Here is a 14,005-nt window from a genome sequence, read left to right on the forward strand (position 1 = left end):
TCCATCCTTGGAGGTTTTTAAGCCCTGGGTAGACCAAGCCTTGGCTGGGATGATACAGTTGGGGCTGGTCCTGCTTGGAGCTGGGGGGTGGACTGGATGTGACCTCCTGAGGTCCCTTCCACCCTCATTGTCTGTGACTGGATGACTGTGTTGCCCCTTACACTTGGGCAGCGTTTGCTTCACTTAAAACACAAGTGCCCGTCCGTTCAAGCAGGAAAGCACATAGTAAGTGCGATGCTATCATCACAAAGTTAGGGCTGTTTGCGGAGGAGTATCTCCAGATCATATTAAGTAGCACGTGTTTGGCTATCATCAGAGAGCAGAGCTCCTGCCTTTCTTTTCTATGATCTTATGACAAGTTTGCTGCCTAGAGGGACCATGGCATCGCCAGCTACTCTGGGGTGGCTGTGTGGGGAAATCATCCTGTGTATTCCCATTTTGGGCTTGGCCTGGAGGTGGTTGCCCTGGAAGCTTGTCCACCCCAACATTTTTTGCACCTTTGGGTTGGACTTTTTGCAGTGGGGCTCCTCTTAGATATCACTTGGAGACAGCGTTGACTTCAACGCAACACTGGGCCAGTGTGAACTGGTCCCGGGAATGGGACCAGCCCATGGAGAGACAAAGAGTGCAAGGGTGAGTAGAAAGCATAGGAGCATCGCCTCTGGTCTGGCCCGAAGGCTTCCTTACCCCCATGTCCTGCCACAAGCGCAGCGTGTAGCTGAAGTGTTCGAGGAGGGGTATTGCAGACAGGGTGTGAGAAATGACCCATCCCTGGTGAGGCCTTCCCAGGCACCAGCGCTCGCAGGATTGGGGATATCCCGAGCCCAAGGCAACATCCCAGACTGGGACAGGGACTAGCCCTGGATCGACCTGTCACTCTCTAATCCCTTAGATGAACCCAGTCTTGCTCTTGGGGGGCCTGGGATGCCACGTAACAGCGTGTAGGGGGGCCTCCCATTTGCTTTCCACTTGGCCTCTGCCGCTGGCAGTCCTGAACCAGCTCCAGCGCCGTGCTGGGGCCACCGAGCCGCTGACTGTCAGTCCCGGCCCCTGCACGGCGCTGCGGTCTTGGGCTCACGTGACCTCCGTGGAGCACTCCAATGATGCCTGAACACGTGTTTCCCCCAGAGAGTCCTAACTGTGCAATGATGCCCTCGCCCTGACGGCTTGAATGTGCGGGTGCTTGTGTTTTAACCGCAGGTAACGCGGCCGAAGCGTGAGGAGTAACATAGCCCTGAGGACGCAGGGCACAGGAAGCCCGAGGACGTGATTGCTGCTTTCCTGTCCTCCCAGGCTGGATGCACTGCTCAGATGCCTCGGGTTGGGCTTGGGCGCTTGCTGACCCCAGCAGGGGATGCACAAAGAGCCTGCCTGGATTCAGCACATCGTCCCATCGGGTGCCCCTTGCTCTTGCACTGGGAGACGCTGGGAATAATAGTTATGCCTTCACTTTTTCCCAAGCCCTTCAGCGATGTTGTAGACCCTGCTCCTATCCCCCTTCGGTCAGCTCTTCTTTCTGCCCCAAACTGCTTGGTCCCCCTTCTCTGCTCCTTTCCTAGGGTTAAAGTCCTCCTCCCGGCGGGTTGGCGGGGGGCAGCCAGAACCACAGGCTGCGTCCAGGATGTGGGCGCGCTGTCTCGTGCTGTGACAACATTTTCTGTTTTGCTTGCCATCCCCTTCCCTTAACTTTCTATGTGCTGGCTGCAGCCGCTGGCTGGGGCCCACATGCTACCTCTCTGCAAGTGCCGGCCTCGAGGCCTGGAAATGTGCCTGTCAGCAGGGGCTTGTGCCTCAGTTTCCCCTTCTCCTGCTTGGAGCTGCGCTGTGCCTGGGCTCTCAGGGGCTCAGGGGGTCCTGAGCCGAACGGATTCACGGGAGGTGAAGTGAGAGCCGATGGCTGGGCTGCTTTTACAGCTCATTGTGCACTGCAGTGAAGGCCACCCCCGCCCCGAGAAGGGCCCCGAGAAGCCAAGGGACTTTACAGCATCCTACTTTGGCCTTCGCCCCGAGCTTCCTCTTTGCCCTGACGTGTCCAGAGACCCGCAGTCATCTCGGGTCGGAGTTCAGTTTGTGGAGGTGGAAGGGGGCCCTACAGATTCCCGAGTACCCGCTGCACAGCTCCCCGGGCCTCTCCGTGCCTCAGTTTCCCTGCCTGTAAAAACCAGGCCTTGGAGTCATGGGAGCCAAGTGCAAGGTGCAGATTCTCCCTTGCTGGGTGCTTTCAATGGTGTTTCCTTGCACCCTCTGCTTGCGTGCGACCAGCAGCATCTTGTCCACGCAGCCCATCGGCAAGGGCTGCAGGCAAACAGTAGCTGGGTCTGGCGGGCATGAGTCACGGAAATGTGATGGTGATTGGCAGGGGGCCTATTTATAGCAGCACAAACCTCCTCTGGCTTTTATTTTGGAGGCCTGTGCTGGGAGAGAAAAGAAAGCGGGGTGAGGGTCACAGGCTTGGAAAGAGTGATCCAGGGGCTGGCTGGAAGCCCTGGCACTGCCCCGGGAGCAGGGAGGGAGTGAAGACAGGACTGGGAAGGGCTGCAGGGAGGAAGCACGGTCCATTTGATAGGGAAAGCCAGTCTCTTTTGGCTCTCATTTCTCAGGAAGAGCCGTGGTTCATCCGAAGGGGCTCAGACCAGGACCCCCCAGCAGAGCATGGCAGGGGCAAGCCTCCACCACTTGGATCGGTGCCATGGAGAGATCACCCCGTGCATGGCCGCTTCGCTGGTCTGCCCCTGGCTTTGGCTGGCACGCTCAACGTCGTAGACCCCGGCCCTTGTCAGATAAGCCTGAGTGTCACAGCTCTCGGCTACGTGTGGCTCCTTGTGGTCACGCAGCACATGCAGAAGCCACGGTGGTTTTTAACTCCGGTGGCCTGGCCTGGTTCCAGGTCTTCCCCTCGAGTGACCTGTATCACACGTGGCTCTGGGTCTCCTCTGGCCGTCGCATTCAGCTCTCGCGTCACACCCTGGCATGGTGGACCCGTGCCGTGGGCCGGCATGGTCGGCACCTTTCTCTCCCTCTGGGTGCTCCTCACCTCTGGGACCATCCACGGTGCTTGCTCACAGTCCCGTTCCCTGCCCTAGGGTCTGGTGCATCAGCTCCTTGCACAGCATTGCCATCATGGCGGGGAGCATGAAGAGCTGGGGGGGTCTGTGAGGGGTCTCTGGTTCTCCTTGCACAGCCTGCCTCCATGCATGCAATGAAGCAGGCTTCCCCAGGCTCCCAGCATCCAGGTCCCAGGCCTGCCCTAGCGAGGCCCCATTCTCCTGTTATACAGTTGGGTTTTGTTTGTGCCCCAGGGAGCCTGTTGCCTCCCTGAGCCCATCTTCTCCACACGGGGAGGGACTCTGGTCCCTTTAGAGGATGCTGGCACCAGCGTCTCTGCCAGGCAGTGAGAGGGGTGCCATGCACTGTGTGAGTGATGTGCATCCTAAAACCACCCTGTTAGCCAGCCTATAAGGAGTCGTGGGCCTGGGAGCCCTCTTGCCACCTGGCCTGTGTGTGTATGTGTGTCCCTTCATCTCCCCGTATCTCAGACCATGCGCTCCCTGGGCCGGGTCTGCGTCTTGCTCTGCAGGTTGGGTGTGAAGGAGACGAAGCCAGTCTCGTTCCTGCATGAGGTGGCCCGCGGGCAGCGCGTTGCTTGCAAGACTTTCCAGGTCCTTCCAGGTCTTGCAGCCCTGTGATGCCTCAGCTTGGCACGGGGAGCGGAGGCAGATACTGCCGGTAGCACGGCGCTGGCTCAGACAGGTTGGGGACCCCTGGCTGGGCCTTGCAGCTGCCACCGATTGCATGCGGCACATCTGCCTAGTGCCTCTCTGCTCTGGGGAGAGCCCCCTTCTCCTCTCTTCTCCTCCCCATCTGGTCCCCTTTGCAGGAGGACCTGGGCTGGCTGCAGCACACCTGAAGGAGGAAAATACATAGCTTTCGAAACCCAGGACTGCAATGCTGCCGGCTCAGCATCGCTGTCTGTGGGGCTGGGCTGCCCTGATGCTGCTATTCTCCACGTAGGGAACTGGAAACCAACTGAGCCTCCTGCACCGAGCTGGGGACCAAGGGATCCCGTCTCTGAAGTCTGTGGATTGCCTTCAGGCCAGGGCAGGAAGGTGATGCAGGTGAAAAGAGCCCCCCAAGGTCTTGGGATCTGGTAGCTGAAGGATCCCAGAGCAGCTGCCTGGAGCTGGGTTGTTTCCAGGACTATCTGCAGGCTGGAGAGGACTTGGGCTGGGCCGTACTCTGCTGCCGCTGCCATTCAGCTCGTGCTTTGCAGAAGCGGGTGAAGGTGCGGAAGGGGAAATGTTTGTTGTCTGCGATCACTACTGGCTTTGTCATCGCGCCGCGTCGCTGCCATTGCAACACGCTGCCATGGGCCCCTCTCAGCAGGCCTGGCTCACCCTGGGCCGCCTCTGTGACCCTGCCGGTCCTGGGAGGGGAAACCCCCCTGCAGACGTTGGCATTGCTGTGGGAGGGGAGACTACATGGTTAAGGCCTCCACAGAGGCTGCAGGCGATAGGGCGAGTGTGGACAAACCCTGCGACCCGGTGGCGGGTGTCCGGGATGTCTCCAAGTTAGTGGAAGCAGGAAGATGCAGAGAGAAAGGATGCGGCATCTCGAAGGGACTTTTCAACCTTTCCCAGAGGTGGGTTCCTTCCTCCCATGTCAGCGGGTGCAGGAGCCTTTGATCCACGGTGATTTGCCCCCAGCGCGGGACTCGGGAAGGTGATCTCTCGGGAGAACTGGCGATGTCATGCTGGACCTGAGGATGAGCAGGACCAGAGGCAGGAAAGCCCAGGTTGGTGCTCATGCTCCATGCAGGAGGTTTGCTCAGGCCCTGTCACGGTCCAGAGGTTTAGACCTTGGTGCATCAGCATTCATCCCTTGGCAGCAGCTTTTTTGAGCCGGGGGTGCTCCAGGGAGGATGGGCTCATCCTGCCCCGAGTCCCTCTGGCTGTCTCGGTGCTTCCTGCCAGGGGCTGGGGCTTTGCCGGCAGGTTGGACAAATAGGGGATGAGGACCACCAGCTCCGCACTGCTGCATTTTCACATCTGGATCTATCCTTCTTCTCCCTCATCCTTCTCTGTCTCCTCAGGAGAATTATTCTGCCTCAGGCCCCATCGGGTGGTAACACTCATGCAAGCCGCTATCTGTGCAGGACGCCTCAAACGTGGCTCATCGGCGTGTGGGGATGGCGAATTATCCCTGCCTGGAGAGCTCCTGTGATACCGTGATATCCCAACAAAGGGGACAGGCTGTCATTGCCTGTCCCGGGGCTGGGATGCTGCCCTTGAGGTCTTGGGGGCAGTGGTTTTGTTCCAGTTACATTTGAATCAGTAATTAGTCTGTAAAGACCTGAGGACCTCCCAGGGCTGCTCATGCCAACAGGCCAGTGCAGTGTGGTCTGCTCAAGGTGGGGGTCCTGATATGGTTTGGACGCTGGGCACTAGCTACCTCTGCCTTTATCCTGCCAACACCCAGTGAAACCCCCTTTTCCCTCAGTACGTTGGCCACTGCCGTGTCTTGCTTGCTCCATCCCTGCTGCAGGGTACGCCAGGGACACGAGCACCTGGGCTGCTTGCATCCCTATTCCCATGCGCTGGGTGTCAACCCTCGGCACACATGCACGCAGGGAGCCCGGTCAAATGTGCATGCCGATGCGACCCTCTCCGAGACGCTGTGCCTCCTGGACCTAGGACCTGCAGTTTGTCTTGGCTGGGTTGCTCCGCGCTCTGCTTGCTTCCTGCCCCATCTACTGGCATGTCCTGATACAGCCTTTTGGGCTGGGGGTGCAGTGCCACCTTGTTTTAAGTCAGAGGCAAAAAACACTGAGCTGGAGCTGAGCCTGGAGGCTGGGGCTGATATCGAAGCAGCCTGGCTGGGATAAGAGACCCCGGGGAATCTCAGACCCAGCCAGTGAAGAGCTGCGGGGCTGAAAGGGCTGACCGAGGAAAGCCAGGGAGGGGTGGCAGGTGGCATGGGCCACGAGACGAGGCTGGCATCCAGGTGCCAGTGGATCCGTGCAGAATCCCATGAGCCCAGGTTCGAGGTGGTGCACGCCGTCTACATGCTAGCATGCGCCCACTCTAATGCCATTGCAAGAGCACGGCATCTCTTGACCTCGCAGCTCACATTGCAACATGGTTAAACTGCCTGCGGCACCGCAAAGGGGATGCATCTGCCAGAGAGCTGCAATTAGCAGGGTGGAGAGCGGTGGGAACTAGTCAGGGCGGTGCAGACAGTGCCGGGTGATTGCTTAGGTGGTGTGTGGCTGCATGCATGCTCTGGCCAAGGGCACAGCTTCTTCCAGTCCCAAGGAAGGGCACTGAAGCAGGGTATTTCCAAGTGTTTCTTTGCCATCATCCCTCCCAGCATTGCTTTTCTGTTTTAAATACAAGCCGGGCTTCTCCTCTCATCTCATGACTCGGGAACTGGGATCTGCAGGAAAATCCCAATGGAGATGCATGAGGCAATGGGAAGACTGAGGCTGCAAAAGCAGAGGCAAGTGCTGAGAGCCCCTGTTCAGCCAGGCACGGCCGAGGGAAGCGCACGAAACAGCAGAGATCAGCTCACCTGCTCCATGTCCCTGGACGGCTAATATGGAGCATGATTAAGCTTTGGGATGAGCTACCCAGGGCCAAGGGGCTTCTCCAGCTCTCGGGGTCTCCGAGGGAAGCACCTGGAGGATGTTTTAGCCAAACCCCAGGTGCTGCCAGGGAAACTGGGGGAACAGAAGGTCCCGAGATAGGATGGTCGAACGGTTCCTCCCGGCCTCCAGCGCAATGAATTTCTGCACTGGCTGCTGGTAGATAAGTCACGCTGCTGGGAAGCAACTTGCCTGGAGCTGGTGGGCCCGGAGAGGGAAATCCCAGCCCCTTCGGTGTCGGTGGATCCAGGATTTCTCCACCTTGGTCGGTGCCCCCAGCTCCTGCCGCCACCTCTGCCGGGAGGAGAGCACACCTGAAGCCTTGCGTGACCCCAGACGTTACATGGATGCCAGCTCGTGGTTTTCTGTGCAGCAGCCATTGAGTCACTTCACCCGTCCATTGCCGCTCTCCGGTGTCGGGACAGGCGGGCGGGCCCCGGCTAGCCCTGACTACCTGGGTGGGCCTGATGGCTAGCGGCTTAGCTTCCCGCTCTGGCCACAGCTACCTGCACGGGCAAGTCCCAGGGACATCAGGGCTTTCGCTTCCCACTTGCTTCAGGTTTGCAAGGCCTGGCAGCGCGGTTCTTTCCCACGCTGTCTGGTGATGGCAGGGTCCGAGCTGCTCCATCCCCTCCCGCATTCGCTTGCACCCTCGTTCAGCCGGATGGAGGCTGTCTCTCAACCCCCCAGGGGTGATAACTGCATGCTCTGGGGAGCGAGGTGCAGGCTCGCAGGGGGGTCTCAGCAGGGCGGCTCTGTGCCATGCAGCTGGGTAGGGACGCGAGGGCTCAGCGCCGGGCGTGCACGGAGCCATGACCCCGCACGGGGTGGCAGACAGGCGGTCTTTTCCTCTTGCACCTCCTGCTGATTTCACTCTGGATCATCTTTGCTGCCGGGCCTGGGAGGGACTGGGCCAGATCCGGGAGCCTCTGTGCAGGGGGCTGGGAGGGGTGTCGCTTTGCTCCGGGCTCCGTGCAATGCCGCGCCAGGTCCCCTCTCTAGGACCCCCCTCTCTCAGCTCTTTGCATGGCCCCTGCCCTGCAATGCCCACACTGCGTCTCACACCCCGCTGTCCCCGCGGCGCAGGCAGGCACAGGGATGCTGGCACGCTTGGAAGGTGGTGATGCATCGGGGTCTGTTGTGGCAGGGGCTTTCTGGCTGGCACAGTCCCAGGGGCCAAGCAGGAGCAAGGAGCATCTGCACAGGGGCCTGTGGTGCTCACCCTCTGACCCCATCCAGCAAGGGCTCTGGACCAGCACGGTCCGCTCTTGCCTTCCCAGATGTAGGGGGTTGGTGTCTGCCATGGGTGGAGAGGGCAGCTAGGGCATACCCCAGCCAGCCTGTCCTCTGTCCCCTCCACCCCCCGCGTACCCCCTGCCCCGTCGGCGCGGAGGTGCTGTTTCACAACACGTCCTCTGCGCTGAGCTGAAGCGTGATGGGGGAAGTTCTTCCTTCCCTAATCTGCTCTGTGGCCTCTTGTGTGGCCTGGGGTTAGGGTTGGAGTGGCTTTAGAGCAATTAAAGGCAATTAATGCTTTTAGGAGGTTAGGGCTGGAGTGGCTTTAGGGCCAAGGCTGAGGTTTGCTTGCTGTACGCGCCGGTGTCTGCGTGCAGGCACCTAAACCCGCGCAGTCGGGGAGTACGGGGATGAGGGCAGCAGAAGAACCTGGGACCTCGGGGACCCGAGCCTTTTTGATCCAGGCTCATCTTGGAAATACTAACTGTGGGGAGCAGAGAAGACAGAGGGCATGAGCTCCTAAATCAGGGTAGCTATCCCCAAGCAGGGGGAGAAACCCTCAGAAAAATCAGGCGGAAAACTTCACCGGTGCCAGTAGCACAGGTTTAAGTGTCATCTGTCTGCTCCGCTCCATTTGCTTAGCCTGCTTCACTGCCGCCAGGGTGGGGAGGCCTAGTAATAGCTGCCTGCTGTGTGCGCGACCCCGGGAGAGCTGCCCATCTGTTCACCCCCGATCGCAGGGCAGTGCACCCCAGTACATAAAACCCACATGAAGCAGGCTGTGCTCGTCTGCCACGCTTGTTAGCGTCGTTGTGCCTCAGTTTACCTGTCTGTAAAATGGGGGCCACCATCTCATGGGAGTTCAGCATGGCCTCTTCCCAGTTTGGTGGCACTGTGCGGTGCTGGGAAGGCGGGCTTCACCCCTGGCATGTGCTGACACGAGCTTTTGGGTCTCTCTCCCCTGCAGGCCTGGGAGCCGTTCTGAATCCAGCCCGGCTGCGAGGGAATGAACTGAGGTGGAGCAGGCCCTGGGCAGCCCCACAGCACCATGGCAGACGGGGACTCGCTGCTGGTGGCCGAGTGGCTGATGGCCCTGCACCTGGAGCAGTACGCGGACAGCTTCGAGAAGAGCGAGCTCTGGAAGGTGTCGGACTGCCGGGGCCTGACGGACGAGGCGCTGACCCGCCTGGGCATCGTGCTGCCCGGACACCGCAAGCGCATCCTCTCCGGGCTGCACAAAGCCTTCGCCGAGGCACCGCCGGCCGGGGACGCCCCCGTGCTGCCCGCCCGGAGGCCGGTGCCCATGAAACGCCACATCTTCCGGGCCAGCGCGGCTCAGGCGGAGCAGGACGTCAAGGGGGACCCTACGGCACCGGCTTGCAGGAAGCCGGTGCCCGTGGAGCCGGAGCCCCCCTCCGGTCCCGGCTTGGTGCCCCCACCCATCCCGCCCCGGGTGGGCTGTCGCCCTCCGGTCAAGTTCTCCCCTCCGGCACCGCCTGTCTTCCCTGAGGTCCACTCCGCGGTGCAAGGCAAGCCGCCCGACCTCGGCCCCCCGCCCCCGCCCCCCCTGCCCACCATGGACAGCCCGGCGCTGGCTCCAGCATTTGCTGAAGGGAAGGGAAAGCCGCCTTTACCCCCTCTGCCAGTGAAGCGGCACCAGCTGGAGGCCAAGGCCATGTCCCAGAGGCTGCCTGAGTTGCCCAGCCGCCCGCCCGTGCTGCCTCCCCGGGCCGTGTCCCAGAAGACGCCCCCCAGGTAAGGCTGGGCTCAAGGGGGTTGGTGTCTGGGTCTGGGGCCAGGGCTGTAGGGCGGCATCGCTCAGAGCCAGGTGGTGAAGCCCCCTCGCCGTGATCGTGGGCTATGAGGAGCCCTGGCATAGCCCCTTTCTCTCCGTGATGTAGAGCGTCGGTCTTTGAGCTGTGGCCCGCATCCCCTGTGAGCTGGCATGGGGAGGAAATTGGCTTCCCTTGGGCATCCCAGCTGGAGCTGCTTGTGCTTCCCTCTCCATCCCAGCGCAAGCTTTGCCAGCCCTAGGACACCTCGTTTCTCTTCCTGATTCCTGCTCTGTCTGCTTGGCAAGGTGGGGGGGATGCAGACCCCCGTTTGTCAAAAGCGTGCCCCGCCTGACACCCCTACAACCTGGTGTCCATGCCCCTGGCTGCCTGCTGTCGGCAAGACGGGCAAGTGCCTTCCCATTCTGCAATGCAGGTGGCAGAAGGGCTCCGGCAAGGCACCCCCAGCCCAAAGGCTGCCCCAGCCCTTCTCCTTCTCCCCATCACAGGTGGGATTAGCAGAAGCCTCTGTGACCCTCAGCACCAAAAGGTGACGTGTAGCTCAGGTAGCAGAGAAAGGCTGGGCTTATGGGGCTGGCATGGTGCCTATGGCAGGAGAGGCTGGCACCCCTGTGGCCTGCCAGGAGGCAGGGTAGCTTTGCACCTTGTAGCCCAACTAAACCAACCCCCAGCCGAAGACAAGGCACAGCTCTGATGCCTGGCTGCTGGTTTTCCGTGGTGCAACAGGACCCTCTAGTGCCAAGTCAGGCAAGTGCAACCTGGAGGAAAGCCAGGAGCATGCGGCAGACATCCGCTTGCTCCATCTCACACCCTGGCTGAGAGCGGGTGCTGCAGGGTGCTGCAGGGTCTTCTGCTCCTCTCTGGTTGCAAAAGACCCCTTTGCTTGCAGGCAGTGCTGGCACCCAGCAGGATCTACTCTGAAACACTGTGAGCTTTCCCTTGCTGTTACCTGGGAGGAAGGGCAAGCACACTTAGCATGGCACGCACATCTGGGAACATGCGGCTGGGCGCAGGCTGGCCGCTTGGGGCTGGCAGGGCATGGGGCATGCCCGGGGCACTGGGGTGTGCAGTATAGGAGCCTTGTCAGTCGCAGAGCATGGGGCTCAGCCTGTAGCTGTGGGGCTAGGAGGGTGCTCAGGCCTCGTGCAGCGTGCAGCTGGAATAGCCTGGAGCGGGGGGGATAACAGGGCTCTGCAAAGCTGCGGATCATGATTTGGATTCGGAGATGATTCGGATGCTTTGGAGGCCGAATCTACGAATCCGAATCAAATTGCAGGAAGCTTTAGGCTTTCCGGATCGATTTGGAAAAGATTTGGAGATTTGGCCATAGGGTATAATTGAGGAATCAATGAAATAGCTATAACTTTGTTGTCTTTTGGCTGATTCAGATGATGGTAGCTTCTGCTGAGAGCATGAAGCCTGCCAAGTTTCAAGGTGATACATGCAGGGGTTTCTGGGAAACTGCACCTCAAAGTCCTGAAAGCAAAACTCATGTCGTGTGTGTATTAAGCCACAGTGGGGTGAAAATTGCAGGGGTGGTGGCCCCTGCTGAGGCCACAAAGCCTGCCATGTTTCAAGGAGATAGGTTCAGGGGTTTGGGGGAAAACTGCACCTCAAGCTGCCGACAGGCAAAACTCGTGACATAGATGACCCTGTGTGTGATAAGGCGCAGCGGGCTGAAAACTGCAGGGGTGGTGGCCCCTGCTGAGGCCACAAAGCCTGCCAAGTTTCAAGGAGATCAGTGTAGGGGTTTGGGGGAAACTGTACCTCGAAGTCTTGAAAGCAAAAAACTCACGTCACGTGTGTGTGTTAATTCACAATGGGATGAAAGCTGCAGGCCTGCTAGGCCCTGCTGGGGCCATGAAGTCTGCCAGCTGTCAAGGAGATCGGTGCAAGGGCTCTGGGCTCTGGGGCCCTACACCTCTAGCTGCTGACAGGCAAAACTCATGTCATGGGTGCTTGTGCAGCTGTGTCTGTCTTGGGGCCCGGGAGTGGTGGGGCGCGGGAGAACTACTGCAGGCTTGGCTGGTAAGCTACTGTGTTACCAATCGATCATTCACTCAGGGACCAGCTCAATACACAGTAGCTAGCTACTGGATAACAAGTTAAGGAGCGAGGATTAATACCTACAAAACCACAAACTAAGGAGAGGAAAGAATCAACACAGAGCCGAACTGCTTCTGCCCCAAGACAGTCATTTGCACCAGCACCCATGTCATGAGATTTGCCTGTTGGCGGCTAGAGGTGCAGGGCCCCAGAGCCCAGAACCCCGAACCCCTGCGCCCATCTCCTCCACAGCTGGCAGACTTCATGGCTGCAGCGAGGGCCACCACCCTGCAGCTGTCACCCCGCTGGACTTCAAGCACACGCAGTGTCACCCATGTCATGAGTTTTGGTTGTCCGCAGCTCGAGGTGCAGTTTCCCCGAAACCTCTGCACCAGTTTCCTTGAAACTTGGCAGTCTTTGTAGCCTCATCAGGGGCCACCACCCTGCAGTTTTGACCCCTCTGTGGCTTAACACATGCACATGACATGAGTTTTGTTTTCAAGAATTTGCGGTTTCCCACAAACCCCTGCACTTACCTCCTTCAAACATGGCAGGCTTCGTGCTCTCAGCAGCAGCTACTACCCCTGCAAGTTTTACCTGAATCAGACAAAAAACAACAAAGGTATAGATATTTCATTGATTCCCCATTATACCCTATGGCCAAATCTCCGAATCAGCTCCAAAGCTTCGGAGCTGATTTGGCCGAATTGAAGCGGAAAACCAATTCTGAGCTCCAAATTGAATTGCTGGCATCCAAATTGGCCGAATCTGAAGCCGAATCAAATAGTTCCCTATTTACATAGGTCTAGTGGATACTATCATAGCCCAGGAAATGCAGTGGGTGCTTGGTGCTCAAATGGCAGGAGGCGGCGTGGGGCCCAGGGCTGGCTGCATTACCTGCTCCTGCCAGGACATTGGGTGCAAGGGGCTGCTCAAGTCTGCGGGTCACAGGCACAGTCGCCCCTGCCAGCTTGGGCAGATGGGGCGTGCCCAGACCATGGCCCTGTAGGGCGCTGACTGAAGGTCACTGATGGGTCTGGCTGGCAAGGAGGGAGCTGGGGTCAAAAGCCATGTGGCTTTTGGGAGTCCGAGGGCCACGTGGCATGGGACACTTCAAATGCACTTAAAAGCACCAGTGCCCACCCAAGCAGGATGGCGTGTGCTACATGTGCTCGCATCATTGTGAAGCCATGCCTTGTTCGGTGAGGAGGATGGTGGAGCAATGTCAGACAGCTCCACAGAGATAACACCATCACTGGCAGTCCCGGAGCTGGGACCTGCTAAGGGGGCCATGGCCCCAGCACCGCATGGGAGTCTCGAACCGATGCAAGTGGGGTCCATGGGGTGAGGCAGGCGGCGGCTGATCGTCTGTCTCCTCCCTGAGGCCTCGCTGGAGCCAGCTGGAGGCTCTGGTGATCTCGGCTGATGGTCAGTCCCAGCTCCAGGCCTGGACGCCAGTGTGGAGACCAGCGATCCTCGACCGGGGCCAGCATTGCGGTGTGACCGCTTGGGCTGCGTTCGATCTCTCAGTACAGCACGCCGATGCTTGCTGTCAGCTCAGAGCCAGGCTTTACCCCAGCCCCACAGGAACTGGAAGCTCATGGGGACTTTCCTGGCCCAGCCCCCAGCGGGGTGGATGCAGAGGCATGTTATCCATTAACAAGGCAGGGGGACCGGGGCTGGGTGACTCACAGCAGGTCCGACCAGGAGCACAGTGCAGGGCAGCGAGGGCTGAGGTCAGCGGCAGCTGCGGGCACTCAGCATCTCCCTCGATCTAGCCCCGTAACAGCTTGCAAAGCTGGGGCATTGGCTCGTTCCCAGGGCTTTGCCCCCCAGACAGATGCTAGCATCTGGGCAGAGCTTTGTTGGGCAAATCACAGGAGGCTGCATCTGGGGAAGGTGTCCCCACCGCCGTGAGGCAGGAGCAAACAGGGCGAGCATGTCCAGGGCCCTGGGCCAGAGCGCAGGGACCCGCGGGCTGGCTGCAGCACCTCGCAGCGGCCTGGCTCCCATGGCTACGATGGATTTAATGGAGCTTTTTGCTGACACGAGGAGCCTCCGCTCTGGGGATGGTGCTCTGTGTATGACTCCCCTCCGGCAGTCTCGGATGAACCAGGTGCTCTTCTTCCTCTTCGTCCCTGACTGGGGCGTGCCTTGCTATCCCGCAGCCCATGCCCTCGGTGGGAAAATTCCCCGTGCTCACTCAACCGTGGGTGCAAAGGAAACACTCCCTGGGCTGCGGCGGGGACGCCAAGCATTGCACCAGGCACCTCTGCAAGATCCTCCATCC

The 14,005-nt window shown here is 59.7% G+C and overlaps 1 protein-coding gene across 6 annotated transcripts in view; it reads left to right on the forward strand.

Annotated features, from left to right (window-relative positions):
- ARAP1 (ArfGAP with RhoGAP domain, ankyrin repeat and PH domain 1) overlaps positions 1-14,005 on the forward strand; it is a 113,068-nt gene that overhangs the window by 54,099 nt on the left and 44,964 nt on the right. For all 6 annotated transcript variants that reach the window (XR_016439674.1, XR_016439676.1, XR_016439675.1 and 3 more), the window contains exon 2: positions 8,844-9,631. Coding sequence is in view for 3 of the 6 variants with exons in the window: in XM_090030876.1 (XP_089887002.1) it covers positions 8,925-9,631 (707 nt within the window). In the remaining 3 variants the exon portion in view is untranslated. The remainder of the gene's footprint in view (positions 1-8,843; positions 9,632-14,005) is intronic.

The sequence above is a fragment of the Crocodylus siamensis genome, chromosome 1 (assembly GCF_052110815.1).
Source record: "Crocodylus siamensis isolate JL-2025a chromosome 1, ASM5211081v1, whole genome shotgun sequence".
NCBI lineage: Eukaryota > Metazoa > Chordata > Crocodylia > Crocodylidae > Crocodylus > Crocodylus siamensis.